Source organism: Lemur catta, chromosome 7 (assembly GCF_020740605.2).
Source record: "Lemur catta isolate mLemCat1 chromosome 7, mLemCat1.pri, whole genome shotgun sequence".
In the NCBI taxonomy this organism is placed as follows: Eukaryota; Metazoa; Chordata; class Mammalia; order Primates; family Lemuridae; genus Lemur; species Lemur catta.
The window spans coordinates 71,697,402-71,720,747 of NC_059134.1; the positions used below are offsets into that span (position 1 = coordinate 71,697,402).

General features: G+C 48.8%; 2 protein-coding genes across 3 annotated transcripts; one reads left to right on the plus strand and one right to left on the minus strand.

Moving 5' to 3' along the window:
- The first annotated feature begins 1,715 nt into the window (after positions 1–1,715).
- On the plus strand, positions 1,716–16,060 carry NCR3LG1 (natural killer cell cytotoxicity receptor 3 ligand 1). Of its 2 annotated transcripts, XM_045557612.1 has the most exons (4): positions 1,716–2,029; positions 4,666–5,013; positions 9,689–10,015; positions 11,228–12,345. In XM_045557612.1, exons 1-4 carry the CDS (start codon positions 1,948–1,950, stop codon positions 11,317–11,319), a joined length of 849 nt encoding a protein of 282 aa, XP_045413568.1. In that variant the 5' UTR covers positions 1,716–1,947; the 3' UTR covers positions 11,320–12,345. The 2 variants fall into 2 exon arrangements, with proteins under 2 accessions (XP_045413568.1, XP_045413569.1); XM_045557613.1 differs by lacking the exons at positions 9,689–10,015; positions 11,228–12,345 and adding an exon at positions 15,923–16,060.
- Positions 16,061–17,532: 1,472 nt separating this feature from the next.
- On the minus strand, positions 17,533–20,789 carry KCNJ11 (potassium inwardly rectifying channel subfamily J member 11). The gene has a single exon (XM_045557614.1). It carries the CDS (start codon positions 20,267–20,269, stop codon positions 19,097–19,099), a length of 1,173 nt encoding a protein of 390 aa, XP_045413570.1. The 5' UTR covers positions 20,270–20,789; the 3' UTR covers positions 17,533–19,096.
- Between the last annotated feature and the right edge of the window lie 2,557 nt (positions 20,790–23,346).

Below are 23,346 nucleotides of genomic sequence, written 5' to 3' on the forward strand. Positions count from 1 at the left end.
CTCTGCCTGCCTGTGTAAACAAGTTTTTTTTGTTTATAATTTGTTTATAATCTATTGTAAGCAATAGATTTGACTTTTGCTATGCAAATTTACTTACCTTATTTTATCTTTAGTAATAATATCTTTCCCAAGTCTTTTCAGATTTATGAATATACATCTCAGAGTGTTAAAATATTTATTTTACATTTCTTATAATTTACTTTACAAATTTCTTATAATTTGTTCCTCCATGGAACTTTTAAATGAGTAATGATTTGTTTTCCATGTGATTTTAAAATTATGACTTGTCCAAGTGATTTAAAAATTGAGAGAGAAAAAATAAAATCGTATCTTCTCTTTGCTATCTCCCATGAATCGTATTTGGCATTATTTCTGTTCAATTTTTGTCCATTTTACATGTGTATTTTTAGTAATGTCACAATATGTATCATTTAATTCAATCCCTCTCCTCGCTTTAGATTCCCTGTACGTGGGGTGTGAATCACATATATAGCCTGTGCCATCCTGTATTTGTTTTGTACCATGTTGCTTTGCCTCCTTTGCTATCCACTCTGACCCTTCAGTTGTTAAAGTGATTTGGATTTGCTTTACTTTTGAATTTACCCTTTCTGTTCTTGGTGTTTAGTGATATATAGATGATTTCCTTTTTAAAACACATTTACCAGCTGGGCATGGTGGCTCATGCCTATAATCCCAGCACTTTGGGAGCCTGAGAGAGAAGGATCATTTTAGGCCAGGAGTTTGAGACCAGCCTGGGCAACATGGTGAGACTCCATTTCTGCAAAAAATACAAAAATTAGCCAGGCGTGCAGGGGTTGTCTGTAGTTCCAGCTACTCAGGAGGCTGAGGCAGGAGGATCCCTTGAGCCTGGAAGTTTGAGGTTGCAGCGAGCTATGGTGATGCCACACACTCTAGCCTGGGCAACAGACTAAGACCCCATCTCAAAAAAACAAAAACAGGCCAGGCATGGTGCCTCATTCTTGTAATCCTAGCTCTCTGGGAGGCTGAGGAGGGAGGATCGCTTGAGGTCAGAAGTTCGAGACCAGCCTGAGCAAGAGTGACACCCTGTCTCTACTAATAATGGAAAAAATTAGCTGGGCAACCAAGAAAAAAAAATTAACTGGGCGTGATGCCATGCGCCTGTAGTCCCAGCTACTCGGTAGGCTGAGGCAGTAGGATCGCTTGAGCCCAGGAGTTTGAGGTTGCTGTGAGCTAGGCTGACACCACGGCACTCTACAAGGGGTGACAGAGTCAGACTCTGTCTCAAAAAATAAATAAAGCAAAGGGTGGAAAGATTCAACCAGTTATTGTGAAAGTCGGAGATAAAGCTCTTCCAGAATATGGAGGCACCAAAGTAGTTCTAGATGACCAGGATTATTTCTTAGAGATGGTGACATTCTTGGAAAGTATGTAGACTTTTGATTCCATAAATCACTATTGAAATGGCAGGGACATGAAGCTCCCCATTCTACTGAAGTTCTGAAATCTTTCATCATGTAAATAATTTCCATGTCTCTCTTTTGTAATAAACTAATGATATCTAAACTCGTGAAAAAAAAATTTACCAAGCGTGCCAAGAGGATGACCCGAATCCCCGGCCAAGCTGTCGCGCCCCTGGGGGGCGGTGGGGAGCGCGGTGGGGGTTGGTGCGCGCTGCCCGCCCGCTGCCGGCCTGGGCCACGCGGCTTCCGGGACCCTGGCCGAGGTGTGGCTGGGCCGTCACATCCGATCACTTTCTTCCTGTGTGAATCCGAGGAACCAAAACGACTAAGCAGAGTTGCCGAGGGGGCCCAAAGATCTAGGACTTGCTGATACGGTGTTAGGAATCTCATGTGCTCCTACGCCTGGTCGTTGCTGAAGAGCTGTCCCACTCTTCAGGTCCGCGGTCCCCGCTAGTCCCGGAGGAGGCAACTCCTGCAGAGAGAGGGCCTCGGAAGCGCCGTGGAGATGGCTGGGAGGTCCGCGGCCTCCGCGTCCTGGGACTTCTGGCTGCTGCTCCTGGTCCTGGGGCGCCGGCTGACGACGGCAGGTAGGACCGCGGCGGGATGGGGGTGGAGTGGGGGGCGGCGAGGTAGGGCTGCTCGTCAGCATCCTGAAGTTGTATTTTTAAAGCTCCCCTCTCTGAGCCGTCCCTTGTGAAATGTGGATTCTGTTAGGTCCGGAGCCGAGGGGGAGACATACAAAGCCTCAGGTGTAGCAAAATGCTGTTTATTTTCGGCATCTGGGTGCAGATGGGTGGAGGCGAAAAAGCGTCCAGGGAGGGGAAAGCCTTGGGTTTTATAGAGGGTTTCTTAGGGGGTAGGGAGTACCTGGGCCAGAACAGCCGCTGCAATAAATTTTTTTTTTAAACAACCAATTTCTGGGACCCCTGCATCAGTCTCATCCCGTGGAGATAAGAGAGGAGAGTAGTTTCGTCCTTATGGCGTGGGTGGGGGAGAGAATGCCGCAGCTGTCAGATTTTATAACCTCCGGGGACTCTCCAGACTCCTGCGGCTATTGTTTCACAAACCTCGGTTTTCTATTAACCGCATTCCAGCCCATACACACTTTTGGAGTTCCCACGTGGAACAAACCTAACAGATTCATCTACCGACTCAACAGATTTATACTGAAGGCTGCTCACTTGTACAAGCCCGAGGCAGTGCCTCCTTCCGGGTCTCAGCTCTTAGTGCCTCCCTATATGGGACCTCTCTGACATCAGCGTCGCAGCTGGAGCTGGGAAGAAAAATAAGAAAAATACTCCATGCCAGGCACAGTGACTCAACGTCTGTAATCCTAGCACTCTGGGAGGCCGAGGCGGGAGGATTGTTTGAGCTCAGGAGTTCGAGACCAGCCTGAGCAAGAGGGAGACCCCCGTCTCTAAAAAAAATAAATAAATAAAAATAAATAAATAAAAACAACAAATATGGGTGCTTGTCCACTTGTTCAAGGCTTCTTGGGCATGGCTCCGGGTCATGGTCCTCAAATTTGGCTCAGAATAAATTTCTTTAAAATTATTTTACAGAATTTGGCTTCTTTTCCGTTGTCAGAAGGTGTAGTGAGTTATCTCAGTTGATTGTTAGACAGTTACAGATTGAACTCCTTGTTTACTACTTTCCCCCTTTTAACTACTGTACTTGACTAGTCTTAAAAAAAAACAACAAAATCTGAAACCCAAAACTCTGCACTCCACATGGGTTTCAGTGAGTTGGGGAATGTTTTAACCCCATGGTGGCATCCAAACGTTCTCTTTTACATTTCTGGGAACTCTGATGGACACATTCTGCCTAATATATTGAACAGAAAATTAAAAGGCTGAAACACATATGGAGAGATATTTAAACTCATTCCTAACTAGAAGAATAGAAATTAAACAGCAATGAGATATCACTTGACACTTACTAGACTGGCCAAAATAGCTCTGTGATGCCAAGGGATGGTGGAGGGGCATGGGAATCAAGGAGGCCTAAGCCACCCAAAGATGTATGCTCACTGTGAAGAATGGGGTAGCCACTTCAAGCAGTGGACTAGCCATACACATAGCAACGTGAAAGGATCTTGAGAATATAGTGCCAAGAAGAAAAAGAATGAGACATTTAACTCAATATCATTTCTGTAAGTTTGAGAAACAAAACACGACACAGTCTTTAAAAGAATGAAAATATAGACATTAAACAACTTAGAATGGTTGCCTGATGGGCAAGAGAAATGAAAATAAAAAATAATGGTATTTATATATGTTTGTAATGAGCAATCTGAAAATAAAATTAAGAAAAACAATTCCCTTTACAATAGCTTCAAAAAGAATAAAATATTTAGGAATAAATTTAACAAAAGGAACATAAAATATACACTCTGGAAATGAAAATATTGCTGAAAGAAATTTAGGAAGATCTAAATAAATGAAATGGGAAAAAAATTCCCGTCTTAGTCTATTTGGACTACTATAACAATACTGCAGACTGAGTGTCTTAAACAGAAATTTATTTCTTACAGTTTTGGAGGCTGGGAAGTCCAAGATGATGGTGTGGCTGATTTGGTTTCTGGTGAGGGCTCTATTTCTGCTTTGCAGAAGGACACCTTCTTGCTGTACCTTCACATGGCGGCAGAGAGAGAGAGAGAGAGAGAGAGAGAGAGAGAGAGAGAGAGAGAGAGAGAGAGAGATATCTCCTGCCTTTTCTTATAAGTATACTTATCCCATTCATGAGGACTCCCCCCTTATGACCTAATCACCTCCCAGAGCCCCTACCATCAAATACCATTGCATCAGGGTTCAGACCTCAACATATGAATTTTGGGAGGACACAAACATTTAGTCCATAGCACATCCAATGTTCATAGATAGGAAAACTTAACAGTGTTAAGGTGGCAGTACTCCCCAAATTGATCTACAGATTCAATGTAATTCATATCAGCAGCTGACTTCTTCATAGAAATTGATAAGGCGATTCTAAAATTCATATGGAATTGCAAGAGACCCATAATAGCCAAAACAATCTTGTAAAAGAAGAACAAAGTTGGAGGGATCTTATGTGGATTGATAAGGGGCTATGAACTAAGGGTCTCTGTACTGAGTCCTTCCACCCCTAAAAGATATTTGTTTCCAACTGCATGGTAGTGTTTGACAGTGTCAGGCCTATGTTTTTTCCAAGGGTCTTCCATAACTGTGTTCCGTTATTGCCACAGATTTCCTGGAAGTGGAGATGGCGGGGAGAACCCAGATCGTGTCCCTGAATGACAATGTGACCATCTTCTGCAAGATCCCCGGTTCCCCACACCTGAACATCAAGATTATGGGTATTACCTGGTTTCGAAAGAGTCAGATGTCTGAAAAAGAGGTCAAGCTGTTTGAATTTTTTGGAGATCATCAAGTGGCATTCCGACCTGGAGCCATCGTGTCCCCATGGAGGCTGGAGAAGGGGGATGCCTCGCTGCAGCTGCCTGAGGTCCAGGTGGGGGAAGCAGGAGAGTACCGTTGTGAGGTGGTGGTCACTCCACAGAAGGCACAAGGAAGGGTCTGGATCGAAGTTGTGGGTGAGTGTCTGAGGGAAGTACCCTGTGGTTCCTGTGGTGCTGGGGTTTGGGGTGGAGACGTTAGGTGGGCTGAGGGGAGCAGAGGTTTAGAGCATGGGCCTGGGAGTCAGACAGACATGGGTTTGAGTCCTGGGCTTCCACAGACAGTTGGACAACTTTGGGCAAGTTATCAATCACTCTGAATCTCAGTGCTCTTCCCTCTAAACAAAGGTAACATTACCTATTTAAGAGGATTTTACAGAAGACTCTATGAGAAGTGCAGGTGAAATGCTTAGCATAGTGCTTGGTCTATTGTAAGTGCTCAGTGAAAGACAGCCATAGTAATATTACATAACTCACCTATTGTGTGCACAGTCTTTACTGAAGAGGCACCTCTGAAAAGTAGTTGGGAAAGGAAAGAGATGCGGGGCTCTGGCCCCACAGATCTAAATCTTATTCCAACCTTGCTGCTTCCAAATGGAGTGGTTGGGCCAAGCATTTACTATCTCTGGGCTTGAATTTTCCCATATACAAAATGAGGTGTTAACTTACCTGCCTCAAAATAAGGTAACATGTGAAAATGCCCAGCTGAGTACCTGTTGTGAGGTGGGTTGGTTCTTAATCAAGGCTTATAACAATACCACCATCCCCCTAATACCTGTTTGAGCTCCACTTTTCTCTATTATAAAATGGTCTGATAATATGTGGCTGAGCTTGGTGGATATATTAATTTGCTGAGGCTGCCATCGCAAAAGGCCACTGACTGGGTGGCTTAAACAACAGCTATTTATTTATTACACATGGTTGTTTTTATTATCTTTTCTGGCTGCTCTGAGTTTAGATTGGGAAAGTAGCTGAACTTTCAGAGCAATGTGTTCGTATTCAAGGAAGAAATCAAATTTCAGATTTGAGATTTCTCAGGGAGCAGGGAGAGGTCATATGAGCAGACAGGCAGAGGGATGATAAGAATGCAGTTTAGCTCTTTCCTAAGTATTCCCTTCTCATTTCCCCAACTTCTGAGGAAGCCCTGAGGCACGGAGCTCTGCCCACCTCTTTCTGGTCCAGACCCTGTTTCCTCAATGCCTGGGGCCTCCTCATTCAACAGCCATTTATTTTCTCATAATTCTGGAGGCGAGAAGTCTGAGAACAAGGTGTCAGCAGGGTTGGTTGCTTCTGAGGCCTCTCTCCTTTGGCCGACTTCTCCCTGTGTTCATGAGGTCTTTCCTCTGTCCACATGTCTGTGTCTTAATTTTCTCTTCTTATAAGGATACCCGTCATATTGGATTAGGGGCCATCCCAATGACCTCATTTTAACTTAATTACGTCCCATCTCCAGATACAGTCACATTCACAGATACTGGGAATTTGGGGGGAGCACATGAATTTTAGGGGGACAAAATTCAGACCATAGCAGAAGAGCAGTATATATGAGCCTTCCATAATTATACATAAGACTTTGAACGTTTTGTATACATTAATTTTGGGGGTGGGGAAGTATATTAGTTAGGATTCGTTTCCTCTGCAGCCCATAGAAAGCCTGGAAACAGTAGCTTTAAAAAAATTAATATAGTTTATTTTTTAGGGCAGTTTTAGATTTATAGAAAAATTGCAAAGATAATACAGAGTTCCTATATCACTCCGACCGCTGATTTTTAAAGGATAAGCCAGGCTTACATACCTATAATAAGTCCCTCTTGGTTGTGGTGTATAATCCTTTTTATACATTATTGGATTAGATTTGCTAATATTTTATTGAGAATTTTTACATGTATTTTAATGAGAGATATTGGTCTTTAGTTATCTTTTCTTGTAATGTCTTTATAAAAAATTCATATTACTTTTTCCTTACATGTTTGGTACAATTCACCAGTGAAAGCATCTGAGCTGGTGCTTTCTGTTTTTGAAGGTGATTTCTTTTTTTTTTAAATTGGTTATATTGATTCAGTTTCTTTAATGGGTGCATATAGCCCTATCCAATTTATCTATTTCTTCTTCTGTGAGTTTTGGTAGTTTGTGTCTTTCAAGAAATTGGTCCATTTCATTTAAGTTATCAAATTTGTGGCCATTGAGTTGTTGGTAGTATTCTTTTATTATCCTTTTAACGTCCACAGGATCACTAATAATCCCTTTTTCATTTCTGATATTAGTAATTAGTCTTCTCTCTTTTTTCCTTAGTTAGCCTACCTAGAAGCTTGTCAATTTTATTGATCTTTTCAAAGAACCAGCTTTTGGTTTCCTTGATTTTCTCTATTGATTTCCTATTCAATTTCACCACTGTCCGGTCTAATTTTTGTTATTTCTTTTCTTCTACTTGCTTTAGGCTTAAATTTCTGTTCTTCCTCTAGCTTCCTAAGGTAGAAGCTTATTAAGATTGTTCATTTTAGCACATCTTTCCTCTTTTTACATGTTTTCTCTTTTCTAATTTATTCAATGCCGTAAACTCCCCTGTCAGCATTGCTTTTGTTGCATCCCACAACTTTTGATAAGTTGTATTTTCATTTTAATTTCATTTCATTCAAAATATTTAAAAATTTCTCTTGAGACTTCTTCTTTACTCATGTATTATTTAGAAGTATGTGGTTTATTTTCCAGGTAATTTGGGATATTTCCAGCTATCTTTCTGCTTATTGAAATCTAGTTTAATTTCCTTGTGGTCTAAGAACATACTTTGCATGATTTCTATTCTTTTAAATATGCTAAGATGTATTTTCTGACCCAGAATATGATCTGCCTTGGTAAATGTTCCATGTGAGCTCGAAAAGAATGTGTATTCTGCTGTTGTTGGATATTCTATAAATGTCAATTAGGTCCAATTCACTGGTAGTGCTGTTCAGTTTAACTATATTCTTACTGCTTCTCTGCCTATTGGATCCATCAATTAATGAAAGAGGGGCTGAAGCCTCCAACTATAACTGTGGATTTGTCAGTTTCTTTGGCAGTTCTGTCAGTTTTCTTCCTGCAGCTTTTCTCATAATTTTCTCTTTGTCTTTCTAAAGTTTGAATATGATATGCCTAGGTATGCAGATTTTTTGGTATTTATCCTGCTTGGCATTCTCTAAGCTTCCTGGATCTGTAGTTTGGTATCTATCATGAATTTTGGAAAATTCTCAGCCATTATTTCTTCAAAATATTTCTTCTGCTCTTTTTTCTTCTGGTATTCCCATTACATATATGTTACACATTTTTAAATTATCCCACAGTTCTTGGATATTCTGGGTTTTTTTATTATTATAATTATTCTTTTTTCTCTTTGCATTCAGTTTGGGAAGCTTCTACTGACATCTTCAAGCTCACTGATTCTTTCCTTGTCGGTGTCAAGTTTACTGATGAACCCATCAAAGGCATTCTTCATTTCTTTTATAGTATTTTGATTTCTAGCATTTCCTTTTGATTCTTTCTTAAGAGTTTTCATCTCTCTGCTTATATTACCCATCCATTTCTGCATGGTATTTGCTTTTTCCAATGTTAATGCTCTTAATATTTTATTTTTGAATTTAATTTTATTATTTATTTATTTAGACACAAAGTCTCACTCTGTCCCTCAGGCTAGAGTGCAGTGGCATCAGCCTAGCTCACAATAACCTCAAACTCCTGGCCTCAAGTGATCCTCCTGCCTCAGCCTCCCGAGTAGCCGGGATGACAGGCACGCGCCACCACACCCAGCTAATTTTTCTAATATTAGTAGAGACAAGGTCTCACTCTTGCTCAGCCTGGTCTCAGACTCTTGACCTCAAGGGATCCTCCCATCTTGGCCTCCCAGAGTGCTTGGATTATGGGTGTGAGCCACCATACCCGGCCAATAGTGGCTTTCTAAAAGGCAGTTTATTTTTTTTTCCACACTAATATAGCTAGCCCAGGGTAGATATGTCAATTCTGTGATCATCTGGGAACCAGGATCCTTTTATGGTCATTCTGCCATCTTCAACATGTGACTTCCACCTTGTGTTTAGAAATGGTTTCTCCATCTTCAGCCATCACATGGCATTCCAGCCACTCTGCAGGAAGTATGAAGGGCTCAGGGAGATAAGGGCACAGTTATTTTCTTTAAGACACTCTTTTTATTTAAGGATATGTCCTGCAAGTTGCTCATGCCATTTTGATTATATCCAGACCTACTAGACCCTAAGTTCACATGGCTACCCCAACCTGCAGTGGAGGTTCGGTGTTTTAGCTTTAACCTGGATATGTCCTGTCCAACTAAAAATGTGTAGAATGGAAACTGGGTAGCAATTAGCAATCTCTACCACAACAGTGTCCCAAAGGATTCCTCAGATTCTGAAAGGTGTCTATGACACAAAATAGCTTAAGAAACTCTGCTTTATAAAACCACAGCGTGTCAACACCCTGCTGGCACTGGCATCGACATACCCAGAATATTTAGCCTAAACAGACTTCCATTCAGTTCACTCTCATGTCCTGAAGGCTTGCCGTGGGTCAGACATCGGGCTGATAATGAGGAGCTCCCAATCTGGTACTGTAGCAATTCTCATTGCTGGGCATGGTTGCAGCTGTACCTATACCTCAGAGTCCCCATCATTAAGCAGAGTAGGCATCCTGTGTTTTTTGTCTTGTCTGGCTGCAGGAGCAGTGATGGCCAGGCGTGTAAGTGTGGGAGAAGGCAGTTAGTGTAAGATGGAAGGATAAAAGGGTAGTTGGGTGCTGGGCCCAGCTCTGTATGACCTCTCTCCTCTGGCAGCTTACCCAGCCAGCAGACTATTTCTGCAGCAAGCCATGGTGAAGGGAAATGAAGACACACGTATTGTGTGTAAGTCAAGTGGATTCTACCCGGAAGCTATTAATATAACGTGGGAAAAGTGGACCCAGAAGGTTCCTCATCACCTAGAGATTTCTGAGGGCGTTGTCACTAGTCCTGCCACCAAGAATGAAGATGGTACATTTAATGTCACTAGCTACTTGAACCTGCAGTCCTCCCTGGAAGACAGTGGGACTGTCTACCAGTGTGTGGTATGGCATACATCCTTGCTCACCCCCTTGAGGGTCAACTTCACCCAGACTGTGATAGGTAAGAGTCTTTCTGGACATTTTCCCTACTTTTCACCTTGCGGGGGTGTAATCAAGACTCTGATTCCCACGTAGTCTAGAGTCTTTGCTGGAGGCTGATGGGGAAGGAGAGAAAGCTTGGACTAGAGGGACTAAGCTGGGGTCTGGCCTAGCTCAGCCTGAATCAACAGTCCAGATGAGGTCCCTGCACCAGGGCAGATGGTCTGGTAGGTGGAGAGTGGTGATAGTAGCTTTCAGGTGAGAACAGGGCTACTTGTCAGCTCATGGCAGCTTCAGGGTTCTGGGGGTCCATATGGCCTGGAGTAGGAAGCTTGCCAGCTGTGAGGGGAATGGGGACAGGATCCTGCCCATGACCCCTGAAGATAAGGGGCTGTTGGGGCCAGGGACCAGCCCTGCCAGCAGCTCTTCTAGTCAGGCTGCAGGTCCCCTAAAACTGTTGGCTTGTAGAGGGCGAATCAGTAGTCCTGTCTTATGGGCTGTATCCCAAGATGGGGAGGCTATAGTAGAGGGTCCTGCAGATGCCCAGGGCTTTCCCAGGCACATCAGGTCCTTAGGACAACACAACTCACTGCAGAACCCCTCCTACTGGTGGGGTGGAGCTTTTTGAGCTCATATCCTGGTTGCCTGGTCACAGCTCTGGTCTTGCATGGGGATGACCCTACTGTTCAGAATTCCTGGGGCTGAAATGAGTAAGGAAGGCAAGGACTGACTAGGGCCCTTGAGGAATATGGTCAGGGTGTGCCAGGTAGGGCCTGGGATCGTCCTCGAGGGAGAGAAGAATTGTTCTTGGAAGTGAGGATGAGGGGTATGTGTGGGTGGTATGTTCCGGGGTGCAGGTGGGGTACATGTGAGGTATGGGAAGTATGAAATTGAAATGTGCTTTGTGTGTATGGCATGAGGGGTTTGGGTGGGATGTACATGAGTGATACAAGATGGTGTGTAGTATGGAAGCTTTGAAGGTGTGGGTGGCACATGTATATGATATATGGTGTTCAATCCTCCTTATTTCTGGCAAGTGCTCCATACAGTGTTTGACGTATGGAGGTGTGTGTGGTAGGAATGGAGATGCTGAGACACATGGCAGAGGGTTGGTGGTTAGGTCTCTGACAAGGAAAATGACACAACCACACAGATGCTAGCAGCAGTTGTGTGGTCTCTCTGGCCCTTGCCAGTATGTTTCCTCTTAATGTTCTCTTTGTCTTTGTTTCTGCAGGATCTAAGAAGAGAGATGCCTTGGGGATTATTTTTCTTCCTTTTCTTGGACTGATTTTATTATTGATTGGTTTGTGTTTTTGGAAAAGGTAAGGGCTCCAAAGCAAGGTTCAGCCCTGTGTCTTGGAGTTAGCTCTAGGAGTTCAGGGATCATAGCCATTGGATGGTGTTGGAGTTCTCAGGAATGATGCTGAGGTATCGTTAGTGTGGTGTGTGTTTGTGGTGTGTGGCTTTTTCTGATGTTGCATGGGGGAAAAACTTTGCCATCTGATCTCCATGTGGTAGTTTATGACTTTGGGGAGATGTACTGTAAAGCCTCCCTCTGTTTCTCCCTACTGAACAAGTTTCACTGTGAATTAAACCTGACCTTACTAGTTCAGACAGGCCTTTGAACTCTGTGTGGGCTGCATTGCTGTTCTCACACATACAGAAACTCTGGCTCAGAGAGTGGAGTTCCTTCTATCAATTGCTCCTATTTTGTTTATACCTCAATGGAATAATTTACAACCAGATTCCACGGGTTTGACCAAGAATTTCTAACCCTCCTTCACTAGATAATTTCTAAATATCCAAACTAACATGTTTCCAAACATGTTTATCCCTGACTGTGACCCAGATAGCAAATAAAACAGCTCAAGCTTTAGGGGCTTGAGAGACCAATATAAAAGCATTGGTTAAAATGGTTCTAGATAATAAAATGGCCCTTAATTACTATGGGTCTGCCAAGGCAAAATCTGTGCAATACTGATACATCTCTTTGTAAATGCTTTAGGAAAAGTGGAATAGTCATTTAATCAAGAAAAAAGTCTGTTTATCTAAAGTTGGCCAACTGGATTCACGGGACTATTCTCCTGGTTGGATCTAGGCCAATGAGTAAACTGGATATAAAGTGGGTTTTCAAATGTTTATTGTGATATTTGTGATTTTTGTCATATTTCTTGCCTTTCTCTGATATCCAGGTACTATTGTGATAACCCCAAGAGCCAGCATTAATGCTTTCTTTTATTCTTTTTTAGACACCAGATCTTGCTCTATTGCTCATGCTGGAGTGGGAGTGCAGTGGCACAATCAAATAACCTCGAATTCCTGGGCTCAACTGATCCTTCTACCTCAGCATCCTGAGTAGCTATGACTACAGGTGCACACCATCATGCCCAGCTAATTTATTTTTATAAAGTTTTTTGTAGAGATAGGGCCTCACTATGTTGCTCAGACTGGTCTTGAACTCCTGGCCTCAAGCGGTCCTCCTGCCTCATCCTCCCAAAGTGCCAGGGATTACGGGCGTGAGCCACCTGGCCTATTGATGCTTATTGGAAAAGAAAACAAAGCTGTTAGGGTCAGCCCTGCAAAGAGGGCTCCAATCCTTCACCCTCCATATGTCCATGTCCATTGCCGTGTAACTTTGCAGTGCCCTCCATTCACGTGACTTGTTTCAGCCAACGTAATGAGATGAAGGTGAAGGCATGCCAGTTCCAAACCTAGACCTCAAGAAGACTGGCCGGGCGCGGTGGCTCACACCTGTAATCCTAGCACTCTGGAAGGCCGAGGCAGGGGGATCGCTCGAGGTCAGGAGTTCGAGACCAGCCTGAGCAAAAGCAAGACCCCGTCTCTACTAAAAATAGAAAGAAATGATTTGGACAGCTAAAAAATATATAGAGAAAAAATTAGCCGGGCATAGTGGTGCATGCCTGTAGTCCCAGCTACTCGGGAGGCTGAGGCAGTAGGATTGTGTGAGCCCAGGAGTTTGAGGTTGCTGTGAGCTAGGCTGATGCCACGGCACTCACTCTAGCCTGGGCAACAGAGCGAGACTCTGTCTCAAAAAAAAAAAAAAAAAAAGAAGAAGAAGAATTGTGTGTTTCCATTTGCTTTCTCATGTGCTTCTGATGTTACTGAGAGAAGGACGTGTCCAGGCTGCTGGAGGATGAGAGACACAGGCTATGTCATCCTCGTTGCTTAGCAGAGGCCAGGCTGGGTTAGAGGACACTCACCCAACTCTGTGTGAGCCAGTCTAACTGAGATCAGCAGTGCCAGCAATGTGTGAGGATACATTTGATATTTAAATATTTTTGATGTACTTTGGAGAATACTTTTGATATTTAAAATATTTCTATGTAATACTTAACGTTTAATATTTAAAATATTTTTTAAAAGCCATTGTTTTAGACTACCTTGTTACATAGCAAAAGCTAACTAATTCAGCACCTCAGGAAGCGGAGGCTCGACCGGAAGGAGTGAGGTAGCCACAGAGGCGCTCCTGAGACCCGCTTCAAGAGAGCCTGCGTGAGGAGTGTACTGAGCCGGCACTGTCCACTGCAGCCTCTCGGGGTCTGCTTCAGTATTCGAGCTGATGCCACGCTCTCCCTGGACTGCCACCGACTGAGCACGGGTGGAGCTCCCAGTGGGGGTGGCTGAGACTGTCCAAGTTGCCCTCCTTGAGGTGGAACTATGGAATGATTTTGATTCTTCTACTTGCAAGGAAGATGGGAAACCAAGGACATATAGTAGGGATTTAACAAAAAGGAATGAGAGTCTCGGTCAGAACCGTATTATGTTTACTTCTCTCTGGATTACCTTGAAGTTACCCCCCTTTCCCTGATAATAATGGCATTATGGGAAACACTGCAATTGATCAAATAAAGATCAAATAAAAACCGAAAATTTGGTTTGCTTCAGCTTGGATGCTGATGGTTTGGGAATGAGGAGCTGGGACGTGTTTATGCTATAAGGAATGACATCCTTTCATGAAGGGGAGGTACATAACTAACAGAAAAGGCTTAACTTGAGTCTGTACGCTGAAGAAAGCTGCTAGGTAGTGCTTACCTGTGCTACATACCTGTGAAAGTAATAAATTGTGGAGTTGCATGTGTGCTTTGTGTCACCCGTTCCACTCACTGGCATCAATGCCTGCAAGGAAGTAAGGTCAGGGAAAGGCAGAAGTTCACACCTCTGGACCCAGGGTGGCCAGTCCAGGCAGCCTGCTCTTCATGTCACTCCAGAGTTGGGCCTACCCGGAGTAGAAGTAGAATATATGTAGCACTGGCTTCCCTTTCTGTGCAGATAGACAACACCCTAAGCGGGTAAACCTGGCAAAGATACTGCCAATAACCTAGATTCCAGTGCAACAGAACCCGCTTCTGGCCCAGCTCTGACCAAGCCCACTGTTCTTCCTTTCCCCAGCTCATTTCAAGCTGGAATTGATCTGCTGTTCTTCAGGCCTGCCCCAGTCTTGGCCCAACATGACTTTGATGTGCAGAATTCATGTCTTCTTTCCCAAAGTCTTCTGCACATGTTGGTACAACACAGAGTGTCTGACACCTGGGCCTGGGGAGACCTCAGAGGTCCCAGGGAGCCCAGAGACCCGTGGGGAGGCTGCTGCTCTCCTCCTGTGACAGTAAGCTCCCTGGGAAAATTCTCCCCAAAGCAGGGTGTGGAGGAGGAGCTCAAGTGCAAGACAGAGCTGGGAGGATGCCACCTGTGGAGAGGAAGTGGGTCCTGTAGAAGCTGGATGAGTCCCCTCCAGCAGACAGTCCAGAGGTGCACATTAATGGGTCTCAGCTGGGCCTCATGGTGAGACTGGCGACTGGCTGGAGATGCCAAATCCATAGGCATTAGGCCTGGGCAGGTTCCGGTATGGCTAGTGGGCTAGTTTTTCCAGACTAGCACTGCTTCACTACAGAAAGGGTGGCCTGGCCTCCCTCCTATGTTCAGCTAAGGACCGAGGCCCAGGACACGTGTCATACCACTGATGTGAGTTGGGGACAGGTGGGTGGCAGATGTGCCCCATCAGGCTTCATTGCCACCTGTTTGGCTGGGAGAATAGCCTGGAAGGCAAGGATCCCCATCCTACAACAAGGGGGAAAGTGGAGGGCTCACCATGCATATGGGCCACAGGAAGTGCCAGTGAAGTCCCTGACTCCATGGGTGTTCGGGACACAATCTAGAGCTAGGCTGTCACTTAACACAGCTGAGCCTGCTGTCAGTCTCCAATCTGGGACCTCAGGGAGGCCCAGGGGCGTCCCAAGTTACACTTTCCCTCTTGTTCTCAGTCTGGAGTCAACTCTGTCCCTGTGGTGGATTTGACACTCGACAAGGTGAAGCCCCACTGAAAGCTGGAGCTCAGGCCACTGGGACTGTGTTGTGGAGAAGAAAGGGCAGGGCTTTGGCATTAGACAGACTCGGGTCCAAAGTTTGGACCTGCCACCTACTAGCTGTGAGATCTTAACAAATTACCTTCTGCTATAGACTAAATGCTTGTGTTCCCCTAAAATCCATGTTAAATTCTAATGCCCAAGGTGATGGTATTTGAAGGTGGGGCCTTTGGGAGGTGATTAGTTCATGAGAGTAGAGCCCTCATAAATGGGATAAATGTCCTTAGAAAAGAGGCACCAGAAAGATCCTTCTCACCTTCCACCACGTGAGGCTACAGTGAGAAGACTGTTACCTAAGAAGCAGACCCTCACCAGACACTGAACCTTCTGGCACCTTGATCTTGGACTTGCTGGCCTCCAGAACTGTGAAAAAAAAAATTCTGTTGTTTATAAGCCACCCAGTCTATGGTGTTTTGTGATGGAAGCCCAAATGGACGAAGACACCTCCACTTCTGATCCTGTTTCTTCATCTACTAATGCGGAGTAGTAGTACTCTTACAGTACTATCAGACCACAGTAACACATGGTTCTTCGCTTCCCCTTTTCAGGGACTTGGAGTGGAGCCAGCCTCTGCAGACGGGATGTGTACTAGCTCGGACTGCTTCCTTTGCTCTCATGTGATGACTAATGAATACAGTCCTGGAGGCAGAAAGGCAGAAATAAAATTCTCATAGAAGTTCCTGCTGGAGTGAGCGGAGCTCAGGGGAGCTTCCGCTTCCTGGTCTAGCTGAGGCGAGTGCCTTAAAGAAAGGGTGCCCCCAGATGGAGGTAGCACCGTCAGTGGGCAAGAACACCTGGGGTGGGGGCAAGGAGGGCTTGCCGACTCTATGCTGCCCCTCAATACCCGGAGCTTTCCAGCTCCTCCCTGAGCTAAGCCTTAAAGCTGGGGACCTCCCTTAGAGTTGGTGGAGAGCCTAGGACCAGTGGCCCTGATTTTCTGGAATCAAGTAGGTATTCTTGTGGCCAGGAGGTGGCGCTGAGCCCTCAGTTCTGCCAGCTTCAGCTTCACTGTCACCAGCAGTATAAGGTCCATGAAAGGGTGGAGGAAGGTTACTCTGGATGGTGCGGGCAGGAGCTCCTCTTTAGTGAATCTGGGCCCTCATCTTGGCCTCTAGGACAGCCAAGCTGAGTCACAAGAGCCAGGTTCCTAGAACACTGGGCTAACCCCTTCACCCTCAACCAGAAATGAGTCAGCTCTGTAAGGAAGGGAACCAACACTGGGGGACTGGGTAGGTTCAGGGAGAGGGCAGCTTTCACACCAGCAGTAGTCACTTCCTGGCACCCTAGGCAGTGCCTCTGACCTTCACTGATCCAGCTAAAGCCCTGTCTGCGGGCCTCACACTCTAGCGTACCCCCAGCTTGTCCTGAACACCATCCATCCATCCATCATTCATCCATTTGTTCATTCATTCAGTACTTACTCAGAGTCAGGCACAATGCTGAGTCAGATACAGTCCCTGACCTCAAGAAGCCATGGATGTGGGGATGGGGAGACAGACCCATAAACACAGACAAAAGGAGAATGCCCATAGTGCAGGCGAGGGAAGGGACCATCTTGTTCCAGAGAAATCAGGGAGGGCTTCAAGGAGGCATCATTTGGCCTGGAGTTTTATAGATTTCAACAGATAGAGATGAGGCCTGGGCAGTCCAGGCAAGGCAAAGTCTCGGAGGTACGAAGCTCCATGTTACGTGCAAGGAAGGGACAGGATAGGAGGCAGCTGGGGAAGCAGGCAGGTGAGTGCGGAGTCCTGGCAAGACAATAATGGGCTGTAAAGCTGGAAAGGCGGCCTTAGCCTGAAATAGTGAGCTACAACGTCTAGCGTCCACCGGGAGCGGGTGGGGAACTACGGAAGGTGTTCCACATGGGAGGGAGGGACCAGCCCCTCTCAGGCCAGCCCGGAGGCTGCGTGGCAGATGAGCCTGGGGAGTGGGATGGGGGCCACCTGGAGACAAGGAGACCAGGTATCAGGTGCTGCCACAGCCCCTGTAGTCGTGGTCTGAGCCGGGAGGGGGCGCTGTGTAGAAGGTAGGACCAGACCGAGAAACACATCCCTGAGGGGAAATAAAGAAGCATCTTCTCTCTAGAGGTTTGGTCAGTTTTCTCATCATGTGGCTGATTCAGCAGCAATCACAATACTTAACATTTATTGAGCACTTGCAGACCAGGCACTTAAGCATTGTACATATGTTTTCACTTACTCCCACAACAATTCTATGAGGTAGGTACTACTAGTATCTTCATTTTATAGATGAGACACAGAGGGTTACTTGACCAAAGCCGTATAGCTAGAGCCAGGATTCGAACCCAGGCAGTCGGCTTGAGAGTTCATGCTCCAATCACTACACTAATGCCTACAGAATCCCTGCCCCCTCCCCAGCACCCCAGCCTTCCAGCAGATCCCTGGGAGTGGAGGCAGACCCGGGGCTACAAAGGCTGATAGGTACCCAAAGGTTGAGATGCTGGGCCACCTGAGGCAGGAGGTGAATGTCCCCCTGAGCTGGGGGAAGAGGAGCCAGCAGCAGGTCCCTTCCCTGGCCTCCCTGCTAGGGTCCATAGCACCTTTTGAATATGGGGTGGCAGCTGCCAGCCCCTGCCCTCCCTTGCCCCGAGCATGCTCACTGCCTCCCCAGCAAGAACAGCCCAGAGTTTAGGTCGTGAAGGGGGAGGCTTTATTGACGACGGAGAAGGCAGAATTCTGGGCAAGTACATGCAGCCCTGCTCCAAGAGTCCAGGCTGGAGTCAAGCCCGCCAGGACCAAGGGCTTCTTTGCCTCAAGGACCTCACTCACCCTCACCATCCTGAACTTTCCAACACCTCCTTTTTCCAGCAGCCCCAAAACACTCATTCCCAAGACCATCCTCTGGACAAAGTAATTAGCAGCCACCAGTGGGAAGCCAGGACCATCATTGTGGTGGGCATGGGGCCCCTCTCCCCAGCCTCTGGGGACAGAACGGGAGGCGGCAGGCACAGCAGCCCCAGTCCACGGGGCCGCCCTCACTGCAGGAGGCTGGTGTTGGGGGCAAAGGCCAAGGGCATCTCCTCCCTGTGCCTGAGCAGGGTTCTGCAAAGCTGAACCTCTTCATGTCACTCTCCTCTGCTGTCTCCCCTCCCTGGCCTGAGCCTGCCCTGTGGACAAGGCCTGTCAGCCTCGGCCTGTGCCCATCTGTGTAGGCTTCGCAGCTCCTGCCCTCCAGCCGGAACGTGCTCTCTCATCCACTGCCCTCCCTGGCTGGCCAGGCCCAGTCCTTAGCCCAGAGCTTTTTCAGGGACCAAGTGGGGCTGGGACGTGACCACAGGCATTTCTTATAGTCACAGAAACAGGGCATCAGGCCTCCAACCAGGGGACTGTTCTTCCCCAGCCACCTGTGCAGCTTGTGGCCAGTCGATCATGGGGACCCAGGACTGGCTGGGGACCCAGCTTTAGAGCCCAGCACCTCCCACAGCCTCCCCAGCCTTGGGTGAGGGGAGAGGGGCAAGCCAGTCCTGAGCTGGGGCTGGGAGGAGCAGGGACAAAAATAATCCAGTACAGGCTCCTGCTGAGGCCAGAAATAGCGTAGTGACAAGTGCCTTGTAACACCCTGGGTGAGCAGCAGGGGGAAGCTGAGCTGAGGAGGGCCAGCCTCACACAGGCCCAGGCCTGGCTGAGGGGCCGTCCACACTACGTACCATACCACACTGCCCGTGTGCACACGCGCATGTGGCAGGCCCAAGGGACCATAGCTCAGGACAGGGAATCCGGAGAGATGCTAAACTTGGGCTTGGCCTTGGCCACGGCCACGCTGCGCTTGCGCAGGGGCCCTCGGGCTGAGGCAAGGGTCAGGGCGTCCAGCAGGCTGCGGTCCTCATCGAGCTGGCGGGCCGTGCAGAGCGGCGTGGGCACTTTAATGGTGTTGCCAAACTTGGAATAGTCCACGGAATAGCGTCCATCCTCCTCAGCCACAATGGGGACAAAGCGCTGGCCCCACAGGATCTCATCGGCCAGGTAGGAGGTGCGGGCCTGGGTGGTGATGCCCGTGGTTTCCACCACGCCTTCCAGGATGACGATGATCTCGAGGTCCTGATGGTGGTGCAGGTCGCCGGGCGCCAGGTCGTAGAGTGGGCTGTTGGCATCGATGACGTGGTAGATGATGAGTGGCGCCACCAGGAAGATGCTGTTGCCTCCCACGCCGTTCTCCATGGGGATGTCCACCTGGTGGAGGGGCACCACCTCGCCCTCAGGGCTGGTGGTCTTGCGCACCACCTGCATGTGGATGGTGGCGCTGATGATCATGCTCTTGCGGAGGTCGCCCACCCGCAGCATGAAGCAGAGGCGGCCGTGGCGCAGGGCGATAACGGCGTGCTTGCTGAAGATGAGGGTCTCGGCCCTGCGGTGGGCCTGGGCGGTCTTCATGAAGATGCAGCCCAGCATGATGGCGTTGATCATGAGCCCCACGATGTTCTGCACAATGAGCACCAGGATGGCCAGGGGGCACTCCTCGGTCACCATGCGTCCACCAAAACCAATGGTCACCTGGACCTCGATGGAGAAAAGGAAGGCAGATGAAAAGGAGTGGATGCTGGTGACACAGGGCTCCCCAGCGCCCTCAATGGGGGCCAGGTCACCGTGGGCGAAGGCGATGAGCCACCAGGCCATGGCGAAGAGTAGCCAGCTGCACAGGAAGGACATGGTGAAGATAAGCAGCGTGTGCGGCCACTTGAGGTCCACCAGCGTGGTGAACACGTCCTGCAGGAAGCGGCCCTGCTCCCGAATGTTCTTGTGGGCCACGTTGCAGTTGCCTTTCTTGGACACAAAGCGGGCCCTCCGCTCTCGGGCGCGGTACCTGGGCTCGGTGGGGTCCTCTGCCAGACGTGTCAGCACATACTCCTCAGGGATGATGCCCTTGCGGGACAGCATGGCTCCAGTGACCCCCAGAGAGGGGCTTCCCCCATGGGGGGGGCACCCCCTGACCTGGCCTAGGACCTCACTGTGGCGTCCCCTCCTTGGGCACACTCTCACCCTGGGGCCACCCTCAGCCTGTGCTGGCCTCCCTTCTGAGATGCCGAGCCTTTCTCTCCTACACCTGGATCCTGCTTCACTTCTTTCTGTCAGCTTCACACTTCACCCCACCTGCCCATTGCCTACCGAGCCCCCAACCCCGCCTACTCTCACCTGGTCCCCTCCCAGCTCTCCTCCACCAGCTGAGAACCCCGGGGGCCTCGCTGGGACTCCCTCTCCCCTCCCAGCCCAAACACCTCCGAACTTAACACCTCCGGATCTTTCCAACTAGCCAGACCTCATACAACCCCCACCGCGCCTCCCGCCTCACCCATTTCGGTCCCCGGCTCCCCTCCGAGCTCCAGCTTCATGTCCTTACCACCCCCAGCCTCTTCTGCAGGTATGCCCCTATTTCCTACCCCACCCGTCCCGTAGCGCCCCCGCCGCTCTTCGGATCCCTCTCCAGCGCTCGTCCTCTCCGTCTCCTTGGGCTCCTGCGCTCTCCGGAGTCACCACCCCACCCGGCTCAACTCCGGACCCCCTCAGCCCCCGCGCGACCCGGCCGGGCTCGCTCCAGGTCGCGGCCTCCCGGCTCCCGGCAGCCGCCCGCCCGCGCCCCCGCCCGCGCCCCCCGCCCCGCGCCCCGTCCCCGCCCGCTCGTCGCCGCTGCACCTGCTCCTGCTCCTCAAGCCGCAGCCGTCGCCTCCCCGCCCCCTCCCGCCGCCCGGGTGCGCGCGGAGGGCTGTGCTCCGGTTTCGTCGGTCCGTCCGCGGGTCCGTGGAGACCGACCTGTGTTGGGTGAGGGTAGAGGACCGCGGGCGGGGGGCGCCCAAGGAGCGGAGCGGGGGCCGGGGGCCGCCAGGGGGAGCCCGAGCTAGTCCTGAGCGGGAGAGGGGGCGGGGACAGGCGCAAGCCCCGCCCCTCGCCTCGCCCTACTCCCCCACCCCAGCCCCCTTCACGGCCTTCCTTCTCTGGACTTGCAAGTCTGGCCTTGGGGGTTTGTCAAATCTGATGCATCAAAAGAGGTTCCTTCTGCCCACGCCCTATGAAATTGGGGTGAGAGGAAGGAGCTGTGACCCCCCCGCCCCCGTCTGGGGACCGCAGCCACTGTCGCCCTGGCTCCCCTCCTCCAATATTCCCATCCGTATTTGGGTCAATATCCGCCTCTAGCGCAGCGCTGGGTTTTGCCGGTTCCCGGGGAAAGGAGACACCGAGCGGCAGCGCCACCAGTCCCGGGGCTGCGGTAAATTAGGTGGCTCCGGGACTTATCAACTGACAGCTTCTTCCCTTCGGAGGATGCTCTTCATCTTTTCTCAGTCCTGAATCCTTTGAGAATCTGATGAAAGCTCGGACTCCCTCCCACTTAAAAACAAAAAAAAGTTACCTCAGTAGGTGTAGGGGCACAGTTTAACACCTACTAAAGGGGATGCCTGATGCTGCAGCCCAGGACCCTGGGCTCATGACCATCCATACTTTATCTATTTATCTTTTTATTTAAGAGACAAAGTCTGATTCTGTCGCACAGGTTGGAGTGCAGTGGCACCATCACGGCTCACTGCAGCCTCGAGTTCCTGGGCTCCAACGGTCCTCCCGCCTCTGCTTCCTCGGTAGCTGGGACTACAGTTGCACCACCATGCCTGGCTAATTTATTAAAAAAATTTTTTAAGAGATGGGATCTTGCTACATTGCCGAGGCTGGTCTTGAACTCCTGGGCTCATGTGATCCTCCTGCCTCAGCCTCCCAAAGTGCGGGGATTATAGGCATGAGCCACCGTGCCTGGCTCATCACTACTTTAAAGAGGGTTTGAGCTGCTGGCACCTGCTTTGCACTTCCTTACACCCATAGCCTGATTTCTTCCACCTTAGGTGATGGGAGGGAGCTGGGTCTGAGGAGGTGTATTAGGGCTGGCTTGGGTACTGAGGAACCCAGGCTCTTGGCCCAGACATGGTGCAGGCATCAGCCTAAGGTTGCCCTGTGGCTTGTCCCCCCAGTTCTCAGGTGGGAGGAAAAGACTGCTAGGTCTTTTTTGGAACAGCAATGACTCCACCCCTTCTCTAGGGCTCAGATCCTTATGGAGGAACTTCTGACCTATGTGTGACCATTTTTTGGAGTGGGGCTTTGAGGCAGAGGCTGGAAAGGTAGGGAGTGTGAGGCTGTGGGCCATAGAGGGGCGGGGCGTGACTTTCATATTGGATTTTCTTTTCTGTCCCATACCCACCTGCAGGCTGAGTGAATATCACTACAAAGGGTGAGTGTGATCTTGGGCTGTATTAATAGAGGTGCAGGCCAGGCACGGTGGCTCACGCCTGTAATCCTAGCACTCTGGGAGGCTGAGGCAGGAGGACTGTTTGAGCTCAGGAGTTCGAGACCAGCCTGAGCAAGAGTGACACCCCGTCTCTACTAAAATAGAAAGAAATTAGCTGGACAACTAAAAATATATATAGAAAAAAATTAGCCAGGCATGGTGGCGCATGCCTGTAGTCCCAGCTACTCGGGAGGCTGAGGCAGAAGGATCGCTTGAGCCCGGGAGTTTGAGGTTGCTGTGAGCTAGGCTGATGCCACGGCACTCTAGCCTGGACAACAGAGTCAAAAAAAATAGAGGTGCAGTGCCGAGGGTGGGAAGGGTAAAACAGGATGAGTACAGTGGGGGACAGAAGGAGACAGGGTTACATGGGAAACCTCTGAGGCAACTACAGCTATTCAGACATCAGAAAAGAAGCCTTGGAGAGTCCCCCAGGGGCTTTGGATACTATTGCAGAAATACCTGAGGTTGAAGGATGGACTAGTAGTTTTCTGTGGCCCAAAGGACAGAACAGAGTGGAACAGAGGCAGGCTTTGATTTCACATATGCAAGAGTCAGTTCTCATAACAAAAGAGATGGCCCACCAAGGCTGGTGGCCCATCAGGGATGTTACAGAGGGATTTAGGCCAGGATGGCCTTGGGCATCCCTTTGACACTTCACTGTGAGCCCTGCCCTGCCCCCTGCTACTTCCTT

Excerpts from the sequence above, each read along its gene's own strand:
- NCR3LG1 (XM_045557612.1), top strand. The coding sequence starts at position 1,948 with ATGGCTGGGAGGTCCGCGGCCTCCGCGTCCTGGGACTTCTGGCTGCTG. Across the intron at positions 2,030-4,665 it reads GCGCCGGCTGACGACGGCAG|ATTTCCTGGAAGTGGAGATG; the intron begins GTAGGACCGCGG and ends TTATTGCCACAG. Across the intron at positions 10,016-11,227 it reads CTTCACCCAGACTGTGATAG|GATCTAAGAAGAGAGATGCC; the intron begins GTAAGAGTCTTT and ends TTGTTTCTGCAG.
- KCNJ11 (XM_045557614.1), bottom strand. The coding sequence starts at position 20,269 with ATGCTGTCCCGCAAGGGCATCATCCCTGAGGAGTATGTGCTGACACGT.